This window comes from Anolis sagrei, chromosome Y, assembly GCF_037176765.1.
Source record: "Anolis sagrei isolate rAnoSag1 chromosome Y, rAnoSag1.mat, whole genome shotgun sequence".
Lineage (NCBI taxonomy): Eukaryota > Metazoa > Chordata > Lepidosauria > Squamata > Dactyloidae > Anolis > Anolis sagrei.
The window spans coordinates 4,319,476-4,338,914 of NC_090035.1; the positions used below are offsets into that span (position 1 = coordinate 4,319,476).

A 19,439-nucleotide genomic window follows, 5' to 3' on the forward strand; every position below is an offset into this window, starting at 1 on the left:
TTCCTGACTGTGAGAGCCGTTCAGCAGTGGAACTCTCTGCCCCGGAGTGTGGTGGAGGCTCCTTCTTTGGAAGCTTTTAAGCAGAGGCTGGATGGCCATCTGTCAGGGGTGATTTGAATGCAATATTCCTGCTTCTTGGCAGAATGGGGTTGGACTGGATGACCCATGAGGTCTCTTCCAACTCTTTGATTCTATGATTCTATGACTCCCTCTGCTTCCATCTTGTAATTTAACTCCATATTTAATTTATATATCGTGCCAGGGGCATCCAGACCATTGTATCACATTTCTAACAGAACAAAACAAACAAACAGATTAAAAAAACACAAAGTTTGCAAGCTTGGTAGTTGATGAAATGTCCTTTGACCAGTCTCTGGCCCCTTGGAGTGCCTCTGGTGTTGCCGCAAGAAGGTCCTCCCTTGTGCATGTGGCAGGGCTCAGGTTGCATTGCAGCAGGTGGTCAGTGGTTTGCTCCTCTCCACACTCGCATGTCGTGGACTCCACTTGGTGGCCCCATTTCTTAAGGTTGGCTCTGCATCTCGTGCTGCCAGAGCACAGTCTGTTCAGCGCCTTCCGAGTCACCCAGTCTTCTGTGTGCGCAGGAGAGAGTCTCTCATTGATTGAGGTTTTGGATTTGAGCCTGCCACTTTTGGACTCTCGCTTGCTGGGGTGTTCCAGCGAGTGTCTCTGTAGATCTTAGAAAACTATTTCTTGATTTAAGTCGTTGACGTGCTGGCTGATACCCAAACAAGGGTATGAACTGGAGATGTCTCTGCCTTGGTCCTTTCATTATTGGCTGCTACTTCCCGGCGGATGTCAGGTGGTGCAATACCGGCTAAGCAGTGTAATTTCTCCAGTGGTGTAGGGCGCAGACAACCCGTAATAATGCGGCATGTCTCATTAAGTTTCAGGGTGGTGAGATGTGTTCCATACTGGGCATGCATACTCAGCAGCAGAGTAGCACAGCGCAAGGGCAGGTGTCTTCACTGTGTCCGGTTGTGATCCCAAGGTTGTGCCAGTCAGCTTTCGTATGATGTTGTTTCTAGCACCCACTTTTTGCTTGATGTTCAGGCAGTGCTTCTTGTAGGTCAGAGCACGGTCCAGAGTGACTCCCAGGGATTTGGGCGCGCTGCAATGCTCCAGGGGGATTCCTTCCCAGGTAATAATCCTCAGAGCTCGGGATGCTTCTCTGTTCTTGAGATGAAAAGCACATGTCTGTGTTTTAGATGGATTAGGAATAAGCTGGTTTTCCCTGTAATAGGCAGTAAAAAAGCATTTGAGAGCATCTGTTCAACCTTTTCAAAGCTCCCTGCTTGAGCTGTGATGGCACGATCATCAGCATAGGGCATTTCCTCAGAGCTCAGGATGCTTGTCTGTTCTTAAGGTGAAAAGCACATGTTTAGCCTGAAGAAGAGAAGGCTGAGAGGAGATATGATAGCCATGTATAAATATGTGAGAGGAAGCCACAGGGAGGAGGAGGGAGCAAGCTTGTTTACTGCTTCCCTGGAGACTAGGACGCAATGGAACAATGGCTTCAAACTACAAGAGAGGAGATTCCATCTGAACTTGAGGAAGAACTTCCTGACTGTGAGAGCCGTTCAGCAGTGGAACTCTCTGCCCCGGAGTGTGGTGGAGGCTCCTTCTTTGGAAGCTTTTAAACAGAGGCTGGATGGCCATCTGTCAGGGGTGATTTGAATGCAATATTCCTGCTTCTTGGCAGAATGGGGTTGGACTGGATGGCCCTTGAGGTCTCTTCCAACTCTTTGATTCTATGATTCTATGACATGTCTGTGTTTTAGATGGATTAGGGATTAGGTGGTTTCCCCTGTAACAGGCAGTAAAAGCCCTAGACCTTCGAAGAGCTTCTGTTCAACCATCCCAAAGCTCCCTGCTTGAGCAGTAATGGCACGATCATCAGCATAGATGAAGCTCTCTGTCCCTTCTGGCAGTGGCTGGTCATTTGTGTAGATGTTGAACATGGATGGAGCAAGCACGCTCCCCTGAGGCAGGCCGTTCTTCTGTTTCCGCCATCTGCTTCTCTGGCCCTGGAACTCAACAAAGAAGCTCCTGTTTGGTAGCAGGTTTCCTTGAGTGGTGATGGCACGATCATCTGCATAGATGAAACTCTCTGTCTCTTCTGGCAGTGGCTGGTCATTTGTGTCGATGTTGAACATGGATGGAGCAAGCACACTCCCCTGAGGCAGGCCGTTCTTCTGTTTCCGCCATCTGCTTCTTTGGCCCTGGAACTCAACAAAGAAGCTCCTGTTTGGTAGCAGGTTTCCTTGAGTGGTGATGGCACGATCATCTGCATAGATGAAACTCTCTGTCCCTTCTGGCAGTGGCTGAGCATTTGTGTCGATGTTGAACATGGATGGAGCAAGCACGCTCCCTTGAGGCAGGCCGTTCTTCTGTTTCCGCCCTCTGCTTCTCTGGCCCTGGAACTCAACAAAAAAGCTCCTGTTTTGTAGCAGGTTTCCTATGAGGCGGGTGAGACGGTCGTCCTTTGTGATACTATACATTTTTTTTAAATCAAGGGCTTTAATTTATTTTAGTTAAATAAGTAAATAAAGTGCACCTGAGAATGAAAAATTAAAAGAGTACGATACCCAGACATACACAAACATGGATGCAAATAGATATGCATTTCCCAATGACAATGGAGGAGGCGTAGGTCTACTCACCCATGAGCATGTCATGGTAGGCGTTGTCAGAGATGGAGAACAGGTGAGGGGGCACCTCCGTGCGTTTCCTGCCCTTGTACATGTTGGCCACGCGGGCACCGTAGATGGGAAGCCACTTGTAAGGGTTGATAGTGACACAGAACAAGCCGGAGTAAGTCTGCAAGAAACACAGAAAGTCATTGACGGTGGGTCAGAAGCCAATGACATGGCAGGATTATAGCGGGGTTGTTGTAGGTTCTTTTGGGCTATATGGCCATGGTCTAGAGCAGTGTTTCTCAACCTGGGGGTCGGGACCCCTGAGGGGGTCGCGAGGGGGTGTCAAAGGGGTCACCAAAGACTATCAGAAAACTGTTGGTCATGGGGATTCTGTGTGGGAAGTTTGACCCAATCCTATCGCTGGTTGAGTTCAGAATGCTCTTTGATTGTAGGTGAACTATAAATCCCAACAACTACAACTCCCGAATGTCAAGGTCTATTTTCATCAGATTAGCCAGAATCAACCAGAGGTCCAATGTTTATGTAGATCCGAAAGAATTCGTCAATTAAAGTCAAAGTCTGGAGGAAAGCGAAACCAGTTTTTGGGATTTAAGGTTTGTCTGTAGAAAATCCCGTCAGATCAGGCATCGTTTGGAAACCAAGTATAAGCTTCATGGAATCCCTGTTCAAGTGGTCTCATGGATTTTTCTATCTTTTTAAGGTGACTAGCAGCATCTGATACTAGATACTAGAGACAAAGTTGAAGTACTTTGGCCACATCATGAGGAGACAGGAAAGCCTAGAGAAGACAATGATGCTGGGGAAAGTGAAAGGCAAAAGGAAGAGGGGCCGACCAAGGGCAAGATGGATGGATGGCATCCTTGAAGTGACTGGACTGACCTTGAGGGAGCTGGGGGTGGTAACGGCCGACAGGGAGCTCTGGCGTGGGCTGGTCCATGAGGTCACGAAGAGTCGGAGACGACTGAACGAATGAACAACAAAAGCAGCATCTGGTCTGTTCTTGCTTCTTGTTTGATTCCTGTCTGGATATCATTGCCTTGGATTATAATTTCATGTTTTTTGGACATTGTTTTTGATTGCTATGTTTGGACACTGTTTTATCTGGCTGCCTTTAAATGCCTTATTGCTTTTTGGAACCTTATCTATCCTTAAGGTAAAGGTAAAGGTATTCCCCTGACATTAAGTCCAGTCATGTCTGACTCTGCGGTGTGGTGCTCATCTCCATTTCTAAGCCGAAGAGCCAGCGTTGTCCGTAGACACCTCCAAGGTCATGTGGCCAGCATGACTGCATGGAGCGCTGTTATCTATCCTTACAAACATTTATTTCTACTGGCTTTTTTGCTAAGCTTTAATAAAAAGGATTGTTCCTTTACTCAACGTGTGGTGTGTTTATAGTCAGAGGGACTAGTTCCTGTTCTGGAGTGCAACAAAGAACTGGAAAAGAAGGTATGGAGACCAGGAGACAACGGCCCCTTCCACGAAGATGTATAAAATCCACACTGAACTGGATTATATGGCAGTGAGGACTCAGATAACTCAGTTCAAAGCAGAAGTGGATTATATTTAATTAGCACGCTTCATTTGCTTTTGTGCCTTTGAACGGATGCTCAGAGGTCAATAAATCAACATTGGTTATGGGCGCAGCAGAAGTGTGCTTGGCCCATAACCAATGTTGATTTATTGACCTCTGTTACCTCAGTCAGCTCCAAAGCCCGGAGCAGCTCTTATCTTTTATTGCAATTTACACTATTTACAGGAGCAGAAAAAAATACATCCATTCCCTTAGCCATACATCACTGGAAACTGGAACCACATGACAATCTGATTTCTGTGGAATGTAAACACATTACCGGAACACTCCAAAGTTACGCTCTAGGAATCAAGCACAACTCTATGCATTTCATTCTTACATTGCATTGCTACACCACACAGTTTAAACTACAAACAATATTTCACTGACATTATCTGCCTTGATATTCTGTGTTATATGGCTCTATGAAGGGCCCTCGACGCTCTCCTCCAATCCGCACTGCAAAATGAGAGCATCTAAAGGCCACCTATGATCCAGAAAACACTGTTGGACTTACATAGATCCTCATCAATATGTAGCGCTGTCTGAGATTGTCTAAGACGCTGGCTTCGTTGAGGAAGGTCATGTTGGCCATGTCGTTGACCTGGTAGAACTTGGGTGGGTTCATCTGCTGGACGTCATCCTTCTTCACCGTGACCGTCTGCGAAGGAACAAACCATCAGTCAATACTTGATAACACTGGACATTGTCTATTTTCCCCCAAACTCCACCAGAGTTCACATTTGGGCATATTGAGTATTCGTGCCAAGTTTGGTCCAGATCCATCATTGCATGAATTCACAGCACTCCTCTGGATATAGGTGAACTACAACTCCTAAACTCAAGGTCAATGCCCACCAAACCCTTCCAGGGTTTTCTGTTGGTTATGGGAGTTCTGTGTGGGAAGTTTGGCCCAATTTGATCATTGGTGGGGTTCATAATGCTCTTTGATTGTAGGTGAACTATATATCCCAGTAACTATAACTCCCAAATGTCAAGGTCTATTTTCCCCAAACTCCACCAGACTTCACATTTGGGCATATTGAGTATTCGTGCCAAGTTTGGTCTAGATCCATCATTGAGACCACAGTGCTCTCTGGATGTAGGTGAACTACATCCCAAACTCAATGCCCACCAAACTCAATGCCCACCAAACCCTTCTAGTGTTTTCTGTTGGTCATGGGGGTTCTGTGTGGGAAGTTTGGTCCAATTTTATTGTTGGTGGGTTTCCGAAAGCTCATTGATTGTAGATGAACTATAAATCCCAGCAACCACAACTCCTAAATGACAACATTAATCCCTCTCACCAACCCCACCAGTATTAAAATGTGGGCGTATTGGTTGGAATTTTTAAGACTTGTAACCCAGACGTTTTTTAGATTTTTATTCTACGCAACCACAAGTTTTTTATGCCAGACTTTACTGAAACCATTAAGCATTTGTACCTGAATATTTCAAGCCTGTTCAATAAACGTTCTTGTTATTTTTATCAGCTTATACCAGCCTCAGTGTGAATACCTTTGTGGTCAAAGCATTATTCAAGTCAGTTTTCAGCAGCCTCTAAGAAAACTATAGTGACCCAGAGTGTGTTACTAAACAACCTCTCAATAATACCTCAGCCTGTTTATTATTAATATGGTTGCAGTGGAAATCTTTTAAAGAATCAAACAAAAATCAACTACAACTCCCAAATGCCAAATTTGGTCCAGTGGATGAAAATACATCCTGCATATCAGATATCTACATTATGACTTGTAACAGTAGCGAAGTTACAGTTATGAAGTAGCAACCAAAATAATGTTATGATTGGGGGTCACCAAAACATGAGGAACGGTATTAGGGGTCTAGGCATTAGGAAGGTTGAGAATCGCCCCTCTTGCAGATAGCTGATTCTCTCACACCAGAAGCGACTTGCAGTTTCTCAAGTCGCTCCTGGCATGAAAAATAAAAAAGTTCAATAGCATCAATTCTATGGTGTAGATGCGCTCACTGACATGCAATCTCCCATCCCATCCAATCACCTGCTTGGTCACGGTCAACACCGTGCTGTGGGTATCGGTCTCCGACTGGATCTCTCCAGCGACGAACCCTTCCTTGTCGTCTTTGACCCAACACGACTTCTTGATGTCGTAGGGCTTGCTGATGGCCTCGATCCTTTCCTTCTCGCTGGGAGCCAGGAACGGCATGGGATCCACGTCGTCCCCGCATTCTCCTTTGTAGCCCCCGGGCATCTTGGCTTGGGATCGGGCAGCCGGCAGAAAGGACACGCAAAGGCGGCGAGGTCAACACAACCCACAAAGGTTCCTGGAAGGATAGAGATGTGGAGAGTTGTCCAAAGATGGAGAGAGAAGCATCCCAACTGTAGAATCTATCTCTATCTATCTATCTATCTATCTATCTATCATCTATATCTATCTATCATCTATCTCTATCTATCTATCTATCTATCTATCTATCATCTATCATCTATCATCTATCTCTATCTATCTCTATCTATCTATCTATCTATCCATCTATCATCTCTATCTATCTATCTATCTATCATCTATCATCTATCTCTATCTCCATCTATCTATCATCTATCTATCTCTATCTATCTATCTCTCTATCTATCATCTATCTCTATCTATCTATCTATCTATCTATCTATCATCTATCTCTATCTATCTCTATCTATCTATCATCTATCTCTATCTATCTATCTATCTATCTATCTATCTATCTATCATCTATCATCTACCTCTATCTATCTATCATCTCTATCTATCTATCTATCTATTATTATTATTATTATTTATTATTTTTTGCATTTATTGACCGCCCCTCTCAGCCCGAAGGCGACTCGGGCGGTGAACAACAACAACAACAAAGAAGACAGTGTACAGCGGGTCTAGACATACAAACCAGACGAATACAACACAACATATACTTATATTAAAAATCCGCTTCGTCAAGTCCTGGGGTCATAGCCAAAATTCGTAGTCCTAAATCATTCCAGTGTCAATTAACTATGCTCAGTTGAAGGCCTGCTCAAAGAGCCATGTTTTTAGGCCCCTACGGAAGGCCATCAAGGAGGGCGCCTGTCTAACTTCAACAGGGAGAGTGTTCCACAGCCGGGGGGCCACCACCGAGAAGGCCCGCTCCCTCGTCCCCGCCAGACGTGCCTGTGAGGCGGGCGGGACCGAGAGAAGGGCCTCCCCGGATGATCTCAAGGCCCTCGTGGGCTCGTAGGCCGAGATGCGGTCTGCAAGGTATTTTGGGCCGGAACCATTTAGGGCTTTGTAGGATAGCACCAGCACCTTAAATTGGGCCCGGTAGCAGATCGGCAGCCAGTGGAGTTGGGACAGCAGAGGCGTTGTATGCTCTCTGCGTCCAGCTCCCGTTAACAACATGGCTGCCGCGCGCTGGACTAGCTGGAGCTTCCGGGCCGTCTTCAAGGGCAGCCCCACGTAGAGAGCGTTGCAGTAGTCGAGACGGGATGTGACCAAAGCGTGTACCACCGTGGCCAAGTCAGACTTCCCAAGATACGGGCGCAGCTGGCGCACGAGCCTGAGCTGTGCAAATGCTCCCCTGGTCACCGCTGAAACCTGGGGCTCCAGGCTCAGCGATGAGTCCAGGGTCACACCCAAGCTGCGAACCTGTGCCTTCAAGGGGAGTGCGACCCCGTCCAGCACAGGCTGTAACCCTATACCCTGTTCGGCCTTGCGACTGACCAGGAGTACCTCTGTCTTGTCTGGATTTAATTTCAGTTTGTTCGCCCTCATCCAGACCATTACAGCGGCCAGGCACCGGTTCAGGACTTCGACGGCCTCCTTAGTAGCAGGTGGGAAGGAGTGACAGAGTTGGACGTCATCTGCGTACAGGTGACACCGCACCCCGAAACTCCGGATGATCTCACCCAGCGGCTTCATGTAGATGTTAAACAACAAGGGGGACAAGATGGAGCCCTGAGGAACGCCACAGGTCAATGGCTGCGGCGTTGAACAGGAGTCCCCCAATAACACCTTCTGAGTACGACCCTCCAGGAATGACCGGAGCCACTGCAGAGCAGTGCCCCCAAGGCCCATCCCTGCAAGGCGTCCCAGAAGAATACCGTGGGCGACGGTATCGAAGGCCGCTGAGAGGTCCAGGAGCACCAACAGGGACACACTCCCCCTGTCTAGCTCCCGGCGCAGATCATCCACTAAGGCGACCAAGACCGTCTCGGTACCATGTCCCGGTCTGAAACCAGACTGTGCCGGATCCAGATAATCCGTGTCTCCCAAGAATACCTGGAGTTGTGAGGCCACCACGCTTTCCATGACTTTGCCCAAAAAGGGGAGATTGGAAACAGGCCGAAAGTTGTCCAATTTAGTGGGGTCAAGTGATGGTTTCTTCAACAGCGGCTTTATAATAGCCTGTTTTAGGCTCGCTGGAATCTTGCCCTCCCGAAGGGAGGCGTTAACCACCACCGTTACCCACTCGGCCAATCCCCCTCTGGCCTCCTTAAGAAGCCAGGATGGGCAGGGGTCTAGGATGGACGTGGTGGGCCTCATTCCTCCAAGTATCTTGTCCACATCCTCGGGTTTCACAAACTGAAAAGAATCCAACAAAATCTGACAAGCAGGTGCTTGTGTCACATCCACAGAGACTGCATCTAATGTGGCGTCCAGCCCAGCGCGGATCAAAGCGACTTTGTCTGCGAAGAACCGAGCAAATGCCTCACAGCGCGCTGCCGAGTTGTCAGGGCTCCCACCCGTAGGGGGAGTTAAAAGACCTCTAACAACCCGGAACAGCTCCGCCGGACGGTTTTTTGCAGACGCAATAGTAGCCGCGAAGAAAATTTTCTTTGCGGCTTTTATTGCCGCGGCATATGCCCTCAAAAAGGACACAAACCGTGTTCGGTTTGACTCGCTTGGATCCGATCGCCACACGCTCTCTAGAACCCTCTTCTTTCGCTTCATCGCTGCCAGCTCCTCAGTGAACCAAGGGGCTGGTTTAGCTCGGTTACTCGAGAGGGGACGTTCCGGAGCGATCTTGTCAATAGCCCTGGTCATCTCCCCATTCCAGAGAGCGACCAAGGCCTCGACACTATCACCTACCATGGTGGCGGGAAACTCCCCAAGAGCCGTCAGGAATCCATTCGGATCCATAAGCCTCCTGGGGCGGACCATCTTAATGGGTCCTCCACCCTTGCGGAGGTTAGGTGCCGCAGCGAGCCTAAATCTAATCAGGAAGTGGTCGGTCCACGGCAACGGAGAGGTGGACAACTCCTCCACACCGCCACCCTGCTCCCATCCCTGGCAGAAAACCAAGTCCAATGTGTGTCCAGCGCAGTGGGTGGGGCCAGTTATTTGCTGGGACAGCCCCATGGTTGCCATGGCTGACATGAAGTCCTGAGCCGCACCTGTGAGGGTTGCCTCGGCATGGATGTTGAAGTCCCCCAGCACAAGGAGCCGCTGGGACTCCACCGCCAGGCTCGAGACAACCCCCGCTAGCTCAGGTAGGGAGACTGTAGTGCAGCGAGGTGGACGGTACACTAACAGAATCCCTATTCTGTCCCGGTCACCCACCCTCAGGTGGACGCATTCAAAATTTGTGGTCTGCGGGATGGGGCTCCTGGTTAGATGGATGGAATCTCTATAGACCACTGCGACCCCGCCTCCCCGTCCACCGGCTCTGGGTTGGTGTTGCACGGAGAACCCTGGAGGACAAAGCTGGGAGAGGTTTACGCCCCCCGCTTCATCCAGCCAGGTCTCCGTGATGCACGCCAGATCTGCCCGCTCCTCCAGGATTAAGTCCTGAATCCAAGTTGTTTTACCGTTGACAGATCTGGCGTTCAACAACACCACCTTCAAGCCAGAGGGCCCGCTCACCTGGTTACACCAAATTACCTTAGGAGACCTATTTGGAATAGTTAATTTGGGCAAGCGGTCCGAATTAGGCCGAATTCGGGGTCTCCTTCTCCCGCATCTCCTCCTTCCCACCACGACCTCTATGGGGGCCCCTCGGCTAATGGAACATCTCCCCCCCTCCATGCCGCAGTTGTGGGTCGTAAGAGTGTTTTCTCCTATGCTTGTTGTTAAGCTTGTTAGTTCATGCCAGCATCCCCCTTTCCCCTCCTCCCCCCTCCCCGCCACCCTCTTAATCCCAGGCTCCGGGCCACCTCCTCCTCCGCCCCCTCCACCGCACCAGAGCAGCGTAAATAATATCCAAAGGGGGGCAGGGGACCACATGGGTAGTGGCGATTCGGATGATGGTCTCAATCTAGCCAGTTCTTGAGGTGCAAATATCGCCAGATTTTAAAGTGCCAGTTCTTAAGGTCCTTAAAGTGCAAGAGTTTCGGGAGCAGTCCGTCAATGAGCAAGGGTGATCGAAATTACTTAGCAGCAACACACATTCAAGGCACATGAACAAGTGCTAGGTCTAAAGTGCTCTACTTAGCAGTATAAAGTGCGGCACAGAGGGAGAGGGTAGAGGTGAAAGTGCTGAAGCAATCTAGCAGCAGATGGCAGGCGCCTAAGTGCAATAAATCGTTCTTATTACAATGATGACACTGACAACAAGGACTACCGGATGGTGCTAGTTGATATTATACGGATTACTCGTATACGCTAATGGAGGTAGCTAACTAATATTGCTATGACCCCAATGAGACTTTAGACGGTTGGTAACCAGCGGATAGGCTTCCGGAGTTGATAACTCGGGGGTGGGGCAGCATAGATGGTTAGTCACACTTTGCTCAGTAGATGACAGCGAAATAACAGCGCGGAAGCCAGCTTAAAGACCTCCACACAAAACCACCGGCGAATGGCTGGTAAAGGTCCACACAATTATCTGCATAGGCGCAGCTCCCAGTAAAAGCGGGCTCGCCCAGAGATGGAAAGGCTCAGCGGCCCAACAGCGGCCCAGCAACCCAGTGGGGCCCAGCAGCGATGGCTCTCCCACCAGCGGTTGCGGAGGTCAAGAGCCTCAAGTCTCCAAGCGGCCTTCGATGGTCAGCAGAGGCCTGGTGAAGGGTGGCAGCAGGCGATCCTCTGTGCTGGCGGGCAGACTCACCCAAAGATGGAAGGTGGGTGGGTTTCAGTCGCCGCAGGAAAAGCTCGCTGTAGGCTCGTCTTAAGATGGAAAGTGGAGATGGTCTCGCCTGTTGGCCGAGCAGGCCAGCGATCCAGCCGCCCAGCTGCGGCCCAGCAGCCCAGCAGCAGCGGTGGCTCTCCACCGGCCGCGGCTGCGGGGGCTAGGGAGCGCCCAGCCCCCCACCCGGCGGCCGGCGGCGGCGGCGGTGGTCCGTAGCGGCTGCTCGGCGGTCCAGCAGCTCAGCGGCGGCGGCGGCGGCGGTAATTCGGCGGCCCAGCGGCAGCGGCAGCGGTGATTCGGCGGCCCGCTCGGCGGCGGCGGCGGCGGTGGTTCAGTGGCCCAGCGGCGGCAGCAAGCGGGTCCGAGCTCCCTAGTTCTCTCCTCAGCTGCTCCCGTCCTCGCCGGGAGCCGGGGAGCCTGTCCTGGCGGCGCGGCGGATGATGGTGGCGGCCGCAGCAGCGGAGGCCCGGCGGAGCGGAGCGCAGCAACGGAGGCCCAGCGGAGGCTCGGTGGGGACCCGCCACCGCACTGGGGAGTCAGCAGCTTCGTTCGGCCCGCGATGGCCCGCGATGGCGGCTCCAGCGGCCTGGCGGTGGCCACGGGCGGCAGCGTCCCAACGGGCAAGAGTCCCTGAGGGTGGAGGCCTCCCCGGCGATGATTTGGCCTCCTCGGCCTCCACGCGGCGTCCGCCCTCAGCGCCCGGCCTCCCTGCGGTGGCAATGGCGGCCTGGCAGAAGGAGCGGCGATGGCTTGGCCTCCTCGGCCCACTGGACGGCAGCAGCGGACCAGTCTGGCGGTGGCCCCGGCTTGAGGTCTTGGAAGCAAGCGGCAGAGCCCAGCCGGCAGCCAGTCGGCGGAGAGGTAGAGTGGCCGCGATGAAATGGCGGCGGGCGTTTTTCTTCTCCTCTCCTTCTCCGCCTTTCCTCCACCTCCTCTTCTAGGCCTTCCTGGTTCTTTCCCGGCTCTTCCCGGTTCTTTCCCGGCTCTTCACCCCTCTATCGAGAGCCTGAGGATTGGGGGTCCTCTCTCTCCTTAATTTGGGGTGGTAGGCGAGGGGGAGGCTCAGGATTCCTCCAGATTGGAAATTCGCTAAGGAGCGCAGCGTTTTTTGCTGCCACCCGCCATACCGGAACCGGAAGCAATCTATCTATCTATCTATCATCTATCTCTATCTATCTATCTATCTATCATCTATATCTATCTATCTATCTATCTATCTATCATCTATCTCTATCTATCTATCTATCTATCTCTATCTATCTATCTATCTATCTATCTATCATCTATCTCTATCTATCTATCATCTATCATCTCTCTCTATCTATCTCTATCTATCTATCTATCTATCTATCTATCTATCATCTATCTCTATCTATCTATCTATCTATCATCTATATCTATCTATCTATCATCTATCATCTATCTATCTCTATCTATCTATCTATCATCTATCTCTATCTATCTATCATCTATCATCTATCTCTATCTATCTCTATCTATCTATCTATCTATCTATCTATCATCTATCTCTATCTATCTATCTATCTATCTATCTATCTATCTATCATCTATCTCTATCTATCTATCATCTATCATCTATCTATCTCTATCTATCTATCTATCTATCTATCTATCATCTATCTCTATCTATCATCTATCATCTATCTCTATCTATCTCTATCTATCTATCTATCTATCTATCTATCTATCTATCATCTATCTCTATCTATCTATCTATCTATCTATCATCTATCATCTATCATCTATCATCTATCTCTATCTATCTCTATCTATCATCTATCACCTATCTCTATCTATCTATCTATCATCTATCATCTAGGGGCCACCACTGAGAAGGCTCTGTCTCTCATCCCCGCCAGTCATGCTTGTGACGAGGGCAGGATTGAGAGCAGGGCCTCCTTATCTACAGACCCGCTAAGAAAATCCAACCAATGCTCTGTTCAGCAAAGGACAAGAGGGACCTTCTCATCTCTGCAGGAGACTCCCGTATCCCATGCAACCGTGGACAAGTCTACAGAGGAACCACCAAACACAGCAGCCTTGCCCAGACACGAATCAAGGAACACGAAAGGCACTGCAGACTACTTCAACCAGAGAAGTCAGCCATAGCACAGCATCTGATGAAGCAACCTGGACACAGCAGATTATTGGAGAACACAGAAATGCTGGACTACACCAACAACCACCATAGAATCATAGAATCCAAGAGTTGGAAGAGACCTGGTGGGACATCCAGTCCAACCCCATTCTGCCAAGAAGCAGGAATATTGCATTCAAATCACCCCTGACAGATGGCCATCCAGCCTCTGTTTAAAAGCTTCCAAAGAAGGAGCCTCCACCACACTCTGGGGCAGAGAGTTCCACTGTTGAACAGCTCTCACAGTCAGGAAGTTCTTCCTCATGTTCAGATGGAATCTCCTCTCTTGTAGTTTGAAGCCGTTGTGTCCTAGTATCCAGGGACACAACGGCTTGCTCCCTCCTCCCTGTGACTTCCTCTCACATATTTATACATGTCTATCATGTCTCCTCTCAGCCTTCTCTTCTTCAGGCTAAACATGCACAGCTCTTTAAGCTGCTCCTCATAGGGCTTGTTCTCCAGACCCTTGATCGTTTTAGTCGCCCTCCTCTGGACACATTCCAGCTTAGAGGCAATATCTCTCTTCAGTTGTGGTGGCCAGAATTCCTCAGTCTTCTCTTCTTCAGGCTAAACATGCCCAGCTCTTTAAGCCGCTCCTCATAGGGCTTGTTCTCCAGACCCTTGATCATTTTAGTCGCCCTCCTCTGGACACATTCCAGCTTGGAGGCAATATCTCTCTTCAATTGTGGTGCCCATGTCAAACTACACAGAGAAGTTGCTCAAATCCACAAGAAGCATGTGAACAATCTCAACAGAAGGGAGGAAACCATGAAAATGAACACGATCTGGATACCAATATTTTAAAAAACTCTAAAATTATAACAGTAAATAAAACAAAACAAAACTCAAACACAGGGGAACTCCAGACAATAAATAATCAGGGACAACTAATCACCTCTCAACAAGGGAATTTCCCAGGTAGGAAGAAACCACACCTAAAAACTGCTAGGCCATCAAAGGCTAATCAAGGTGGCCAATTGAAACATTCACACTTGCTTCCAACAGACAAGAATGTGGAATGTGTCCAGAGGAGGGCAACTAAAATGATCAAGGGTCTGGAGAACAAGCCCTATGAGGAGCGGCTTAAGAAGCTGGGCATGTTTAGCCTGAAGAAGAGAAGGCTGAGAGGGGATATGATAGCCATGTATCAATATGTGAGAGGAAGCCACAGGGAGGAGGGAGGGAGCTTGTTTTCTGCTTCCCTGGAGACTAGGACGCAAGGGAACAATGGCTTCAAACTACAAGAGAGGAGATTCCATCTGAACCTGAGGAAGAACTTCCAGACTGAGAGCTGTTCAGCAGTGGAACTCTCTGCTCCCGAGTGTGGTGGAGGCTCCTTCTTTGGAAGCTTTGAAACAGAGGCTGGATGGCCATCTGTCAGGGGTGATTTGAATGCAATATTCCTGCTTCTTGGCAGAATGGGGTTGGACTGGATGGCCCAGAAGGTCTCTTCCAACTCTTTGATTCTATGATTCTATGATTCTAAGAGTTCTTTCTTCCACCTTGGACATTATTCCACAGGTATCTACCTAAGACAAGAGTTCTTTCTTCCACCCTGGATATTATTCTACAGATATATAAACCCAATTTTCCTAGTTTCCAACAGACCTCCCAACCTCTGAGGATGCCTGCAACATATGCAGGTGAAACATCAGGAGAGAATGCTTCTGGAGCATGTCCAGACAGCCCGGAAAACCTACAACAACCCAAAAGATGCGTACCTACCAGAGAGACAAGAACGTCCGAGAGACACCCCTTGTTTGCAAGAGACTGGCCCCTGCCTTTTATACCCGTGCCATAGACGCCTGGGGCGGTCACTTTGGCTCGGGAAGAGCGCACAGGTTGGTCTAAGAAAAGCCGACTGGCCCCGGGTCAAGTCCCTCAGGCCAGATCGAGTGATGCGCCACTTTCTTGGGGATTTCTTCCTCCTTTTCTTCTCCTTGTAGGGCATCTGAAGAACCCGGCTTTAGTACTCCAGGGAGAAGGAGAAGAACGGGCTGAAATAGAAGCCTCCGCCTTGCACATTTCTCTTCTCAAGGCATGGCTTTAGCCTAAGCTCAATTACACCAGGTGAAAAGAAAAATGACTTCTCTTTCTCCTTGTTCTCTAGATCTCTCTCCTCCTTCTCCTTCTTTTCTTCTTCTCCCTTTCTTCTTCTTCTTTTTTCCTCCCTCTCCTTCTCCCCTCCTCTTCTCTTTCCCCCCTTTCCTTCCTTTCTTCTCCTTTTCTCCTTCTCTCCTTCTCCTTCTTCTTCTCTCTCCTCCACATTCTTTTCTTCTCCTTTTCTTCCTCCCTATCCCCACCTCATTCTTTTCTCCTTCTCTCTTTCTTCTCCCCCCTCCGACGGCTTCTCTTCCCTTTCTCCTCTTCTTCCTGCTTTGCTCCTCCTCTACCTCCTTCTCCTCTTCTTTGCTCCTCCTCTACCTCCTCCTGTCCTCCAACTTCTTCTCTTTTCTTCTTCCTCCCTCTCCTCCATCTTCTTCTCTTTTCTTCTTCCTCCCTCTCCTCTGCCTTGTACTTCTTTTCATCCTCCCTCTCCTCCAACTTCTTCTCTTTTCTTCTTTCTCCCTCTCTCCTTCCTCCCTCTCCTCCGCCTTGTACTTCTCTTCTTCCTCCCTCTCCTCCAACTTCTTCTCTTTTCTTCTTTTCCCCTCTCTTCTTCCTCCCTCTCCTCCGCCTTGTACTTCTCTTCTTCCTCCCTCTCCTCCAACTTCTTCTCTTTTCTTCTTTCTCTCTCTCTTCTTCCTCCCTCTCCTCCGCCTTGTACTTCTCTTCTTCCTCCCTCTCCTCCAACTTCTTCTCTTTTCTTCTTTCTCTCTCTCTTCTTCCTCCCTCTCCTCCGCCTTGTACTTCTCTTCTTCCTCCCTCTCCTCCAACTTCTTCTCTTTTCTTCTTTCTCCCTCTCTTCTTCCTCCCTCTCCTCCGCCTTGTACTTCTCTTCTTCCTCCCTCTCCTCCAACTTCTGCTCTTTTCTTCTTTCTCCCTCTCTTCTTCCTCCCTCTCCTCCGCCTTGTACTTCTCTTCTTCCTCCCTCTCCACCAACTTCTTCTCTTTTCTTCTTTCTCCCTCTCTTCTTCCTCCCTCTCCTCCGCCTTGTACTTCTCTTCTTCCTCCCTCTCCTCCAACTTCTTCTCTTTTCTTCTTTCTCCCTCTCTTCTTCCTCCCTCTCCTCCGCCTTGTACTTCTCTTCTTCCTCCCTCTCCTCCAACTTCTTCTCTTTTCTTCTTTCTCACTCTCTTCTTCCTCCCTCTCCTCCGCCTTGTACTTCTCTTCTTCCTCCCTCTCCACCAACTTCTTCTCTTTTCTTCTTTCTCCCTCTCTTCTTCCTCCCTCTCCTCCGCCTTGTACTTCTCTTCTTCCTCCCTCTCCTCCAACTTCTTCTCTTTTCTTCTTTCTCACTCTCTTCTTCCTCCCTCTCCTCCGCCTTGTACTTCTCTTCTTCCTCTCTCTCCTCCAACTTCTTCTCTTTTCTTCTTTCTCACTCTCTTCTTCCTCCCTCTCCTCCGCCTTGTACTTCTCTTCTTCCTCCCTCTCCTCCGCCTTGTACTTCTCTTCTTCCTCCCTCTCCTCCAACTTCTTCTCCTTTCTTCTTTCTCCCTCTCTTCTTCCTCCCTCTCCTCCGCCTTGTACTTCTCTTCTTCCTCCCTCTCCTCCAACTTATTCTCTTTTCTTCTTTCTCTCTCTCTTCTTCCTCCCTCTCCTCCGCCTTGTGCTTCTCTTCTTCCTCCCTCTCCTCCAACTTCTTCTCTTTTCTTCTTTCTCCCTCTCTTCTTCCTCCCTCTCCTCCGCCTTGTGCTTCTCTTCTTCCTCCCTCTCCTCCAACTTCTTCTCTTCTTGTTCTCTTCTTCTTTAGGTGCTCTCACTACCTATTACAGGGAAAACAAACTTTCACCATCAATGTTTCACATTTACACAAATGACCAGCCACTGCCAGAAGGGACAGAGAGTTTCATCTACCCCGATGATCATGGCATCACCACCCACGCAGGGAGCTTTGAAATGGTTGAACAGAAGCTCTCCGAAGCTTTAGATGCTCTTATTGTCTATTACAGGGAAAACAAGCTTTCATGTTTAACATTTACACAAATGACCAACCACTGCTGGAAGGGACAGAGAGTTTCATCTATGCTAACGATCAAGCCATCACCGCCCAAGCAGGGAGCTTTGAGATGGTTGAACAGAAGCTCTCTGGAGCTTCAGGTGCTCTTACTGCCTATTACAGGGAAAACAAGCTTGCACCATCAATGTTTAACATCTACACAAATGACCAGCCACTGCCAGAAGGGACAGAGAGTTTCATCTGTGCTGACGATCGTGCCATCACCGCTCAAGCAGAGAGCTTTGAAATGGTTAAACAGAAGCTCTCCAAAGATTGAGGTGCTCTTACTGCCTATTACAGAGAAAACCAGCTTATTCCTAATCCATCTAAAATACAGGCGTGTGCTTTTCACTTTCAGAACAGACAAGTATCTTGAGCTCTGAGGATGACCTGGGAAGGAATCCCACTGGAGCATTGCAGCGCACCCACATAACTGGGAGTCACTCTGGACCATGCTCTGGCATACAAGAAGCACTGCCTGAACATCAAGCAAAAAGTGGGTGCTAGAAACCATACCATACAAAAGCTGACTGGCACAATCTGGGGATCACAACCAGACACAGTGAAGACATCTGCCCTTGCGCTATGCTACTCTGCTGCTGAGTATGCATGCCCAGTGTGGAATACATCTCACCACGCTAAAACAGTGGATGTGGCTCTTAATGAGACATGCCGCATTATCACGGGGTGTCTGCGCCCTACACCACTGGAGAAATTACACTGCTTAGCCAGTATTGCACCACCTGACATCCACCGGGAAGTAGCAGCCAATAGTGAAAGGACCAAGGCAGAGACGTCTCCAGCTCATCCCTTGTTCAGGCATCAGCCAGCACGTCAACGACTTAAATCAAGAAATAGTTTTCTTAGATCTACAGAGACACTCACTGGAACACCTCAGCAAGCAAGAGTCCAAAAGTGGCAGGCCCAAACCCAGAACCTCAACCAATGGCTGATACCAAACGAGAGATTCCCCCCTGGGCACACAGAGGACTGGGTGACTTGGAAGGCACTGAACAGACTGCGCTCTGGCACCACGAGATGCAGAGCCAACCTTCAGGAATGGGGCCACAAAGAGGAGTCCACGACATGCGAGTGTGGAGAAGAGCAAACCACTGACCACCTGCTGCAATGCAACCTGAGCCCTGCCACATGCACAAGGGAGGACCTTCTCACAGCAACACCAGAGTCACTCCAAGGGGCCAGATAGTGGTCAAAGGACATTGAATACTATACCAAACTTTCAACTTTGTTTGTGGTTCTTCTATACATTATAACTGTATTCTCAATTCACATCTGACACTATAAATAAATAAATAAATCGTGTATATATTGTCGAAGACTTTCATGGCCGGAATCACTAGGTTGTTTTAAGTTTTCCGGGATGTCTGCCTATGTTTCAGAAGCATTCTCTCCTGACGTTTTGCCTGCATCTATGGCAGGCATCATCAGAGCTTGTAAAGTCATATATATATATATATAGAGAGAGAGAGAGAGAGAGAGAGAGAGAGACAGTTTGCAATGGAAGCAGACTTATTTTGCATTTTTGTTTTGTAATGCTTCGCTGGCTGAGCTTATTATTGTCATCGGTTGGCTCTTCAGTCATGTATCATAGTGAGGTTGAATCCAGAACTCCATGCTTTCAAGCTGATCTGACTGCAGCAGGGAGTTCCTCAGTTCTCTATTGCTCCGCTTGGTCCAACCTCCAAGAATGTGGCCGCAGCAGCAGCTGCAACCAAGAAGCCTCCTTATTGTTTCACTTTCTTCCCCTTCCTAACATTGTAACAAATCCAACAATAAAGTATCAATTAATTGTAACTTTTCCCTCTCTATAGTGTTACTTTGTGTCCTTTACTGCCTCCAAACTCTTCTCTGCAT

The 19,439-nt window shown here is 49.0% G+C and overlaps 1 protein-coding gene across 1 annotated transcript in view; it reads right to left on the reverse strand.

Annotated features, from left to right (window-relative positions):
* LOC132780008 (myosin-16) overlaps positions 1 to 15,294 on the reverse strand; it is a 97,301-nt gene extending 82,007 nt beyond the window's left edge. The window contains exons 1-4 of the mRNA XM_067462275.1: positions 15,191 to 15,294; positions 6,270 to 6,552; positions 4,766 to 4,909; positions 2,682 to 2,838 (exon numbers count right to left, since the gene is read on the reverse strand). Of these exons, the coding sequence (XP_067318376.1) occupies positions 2,682 to 2,838; positions 4,766 to 4,909; positions 6,270 to 6,479 (511 nt within the window). The 5' untranslated portion in view covers positions 6,480 to 6,552; positions 15,191 to 15,294. The remainder of the gene's footprint in view (positions 1 to 2,681; positions 2,839 to 4,765; positions 4,910 to 6,269; positions 6,553 to 15,190) is intronic.
* Positions 15,295 to 19,439: the final 4,145 nt, after the last annotated feature.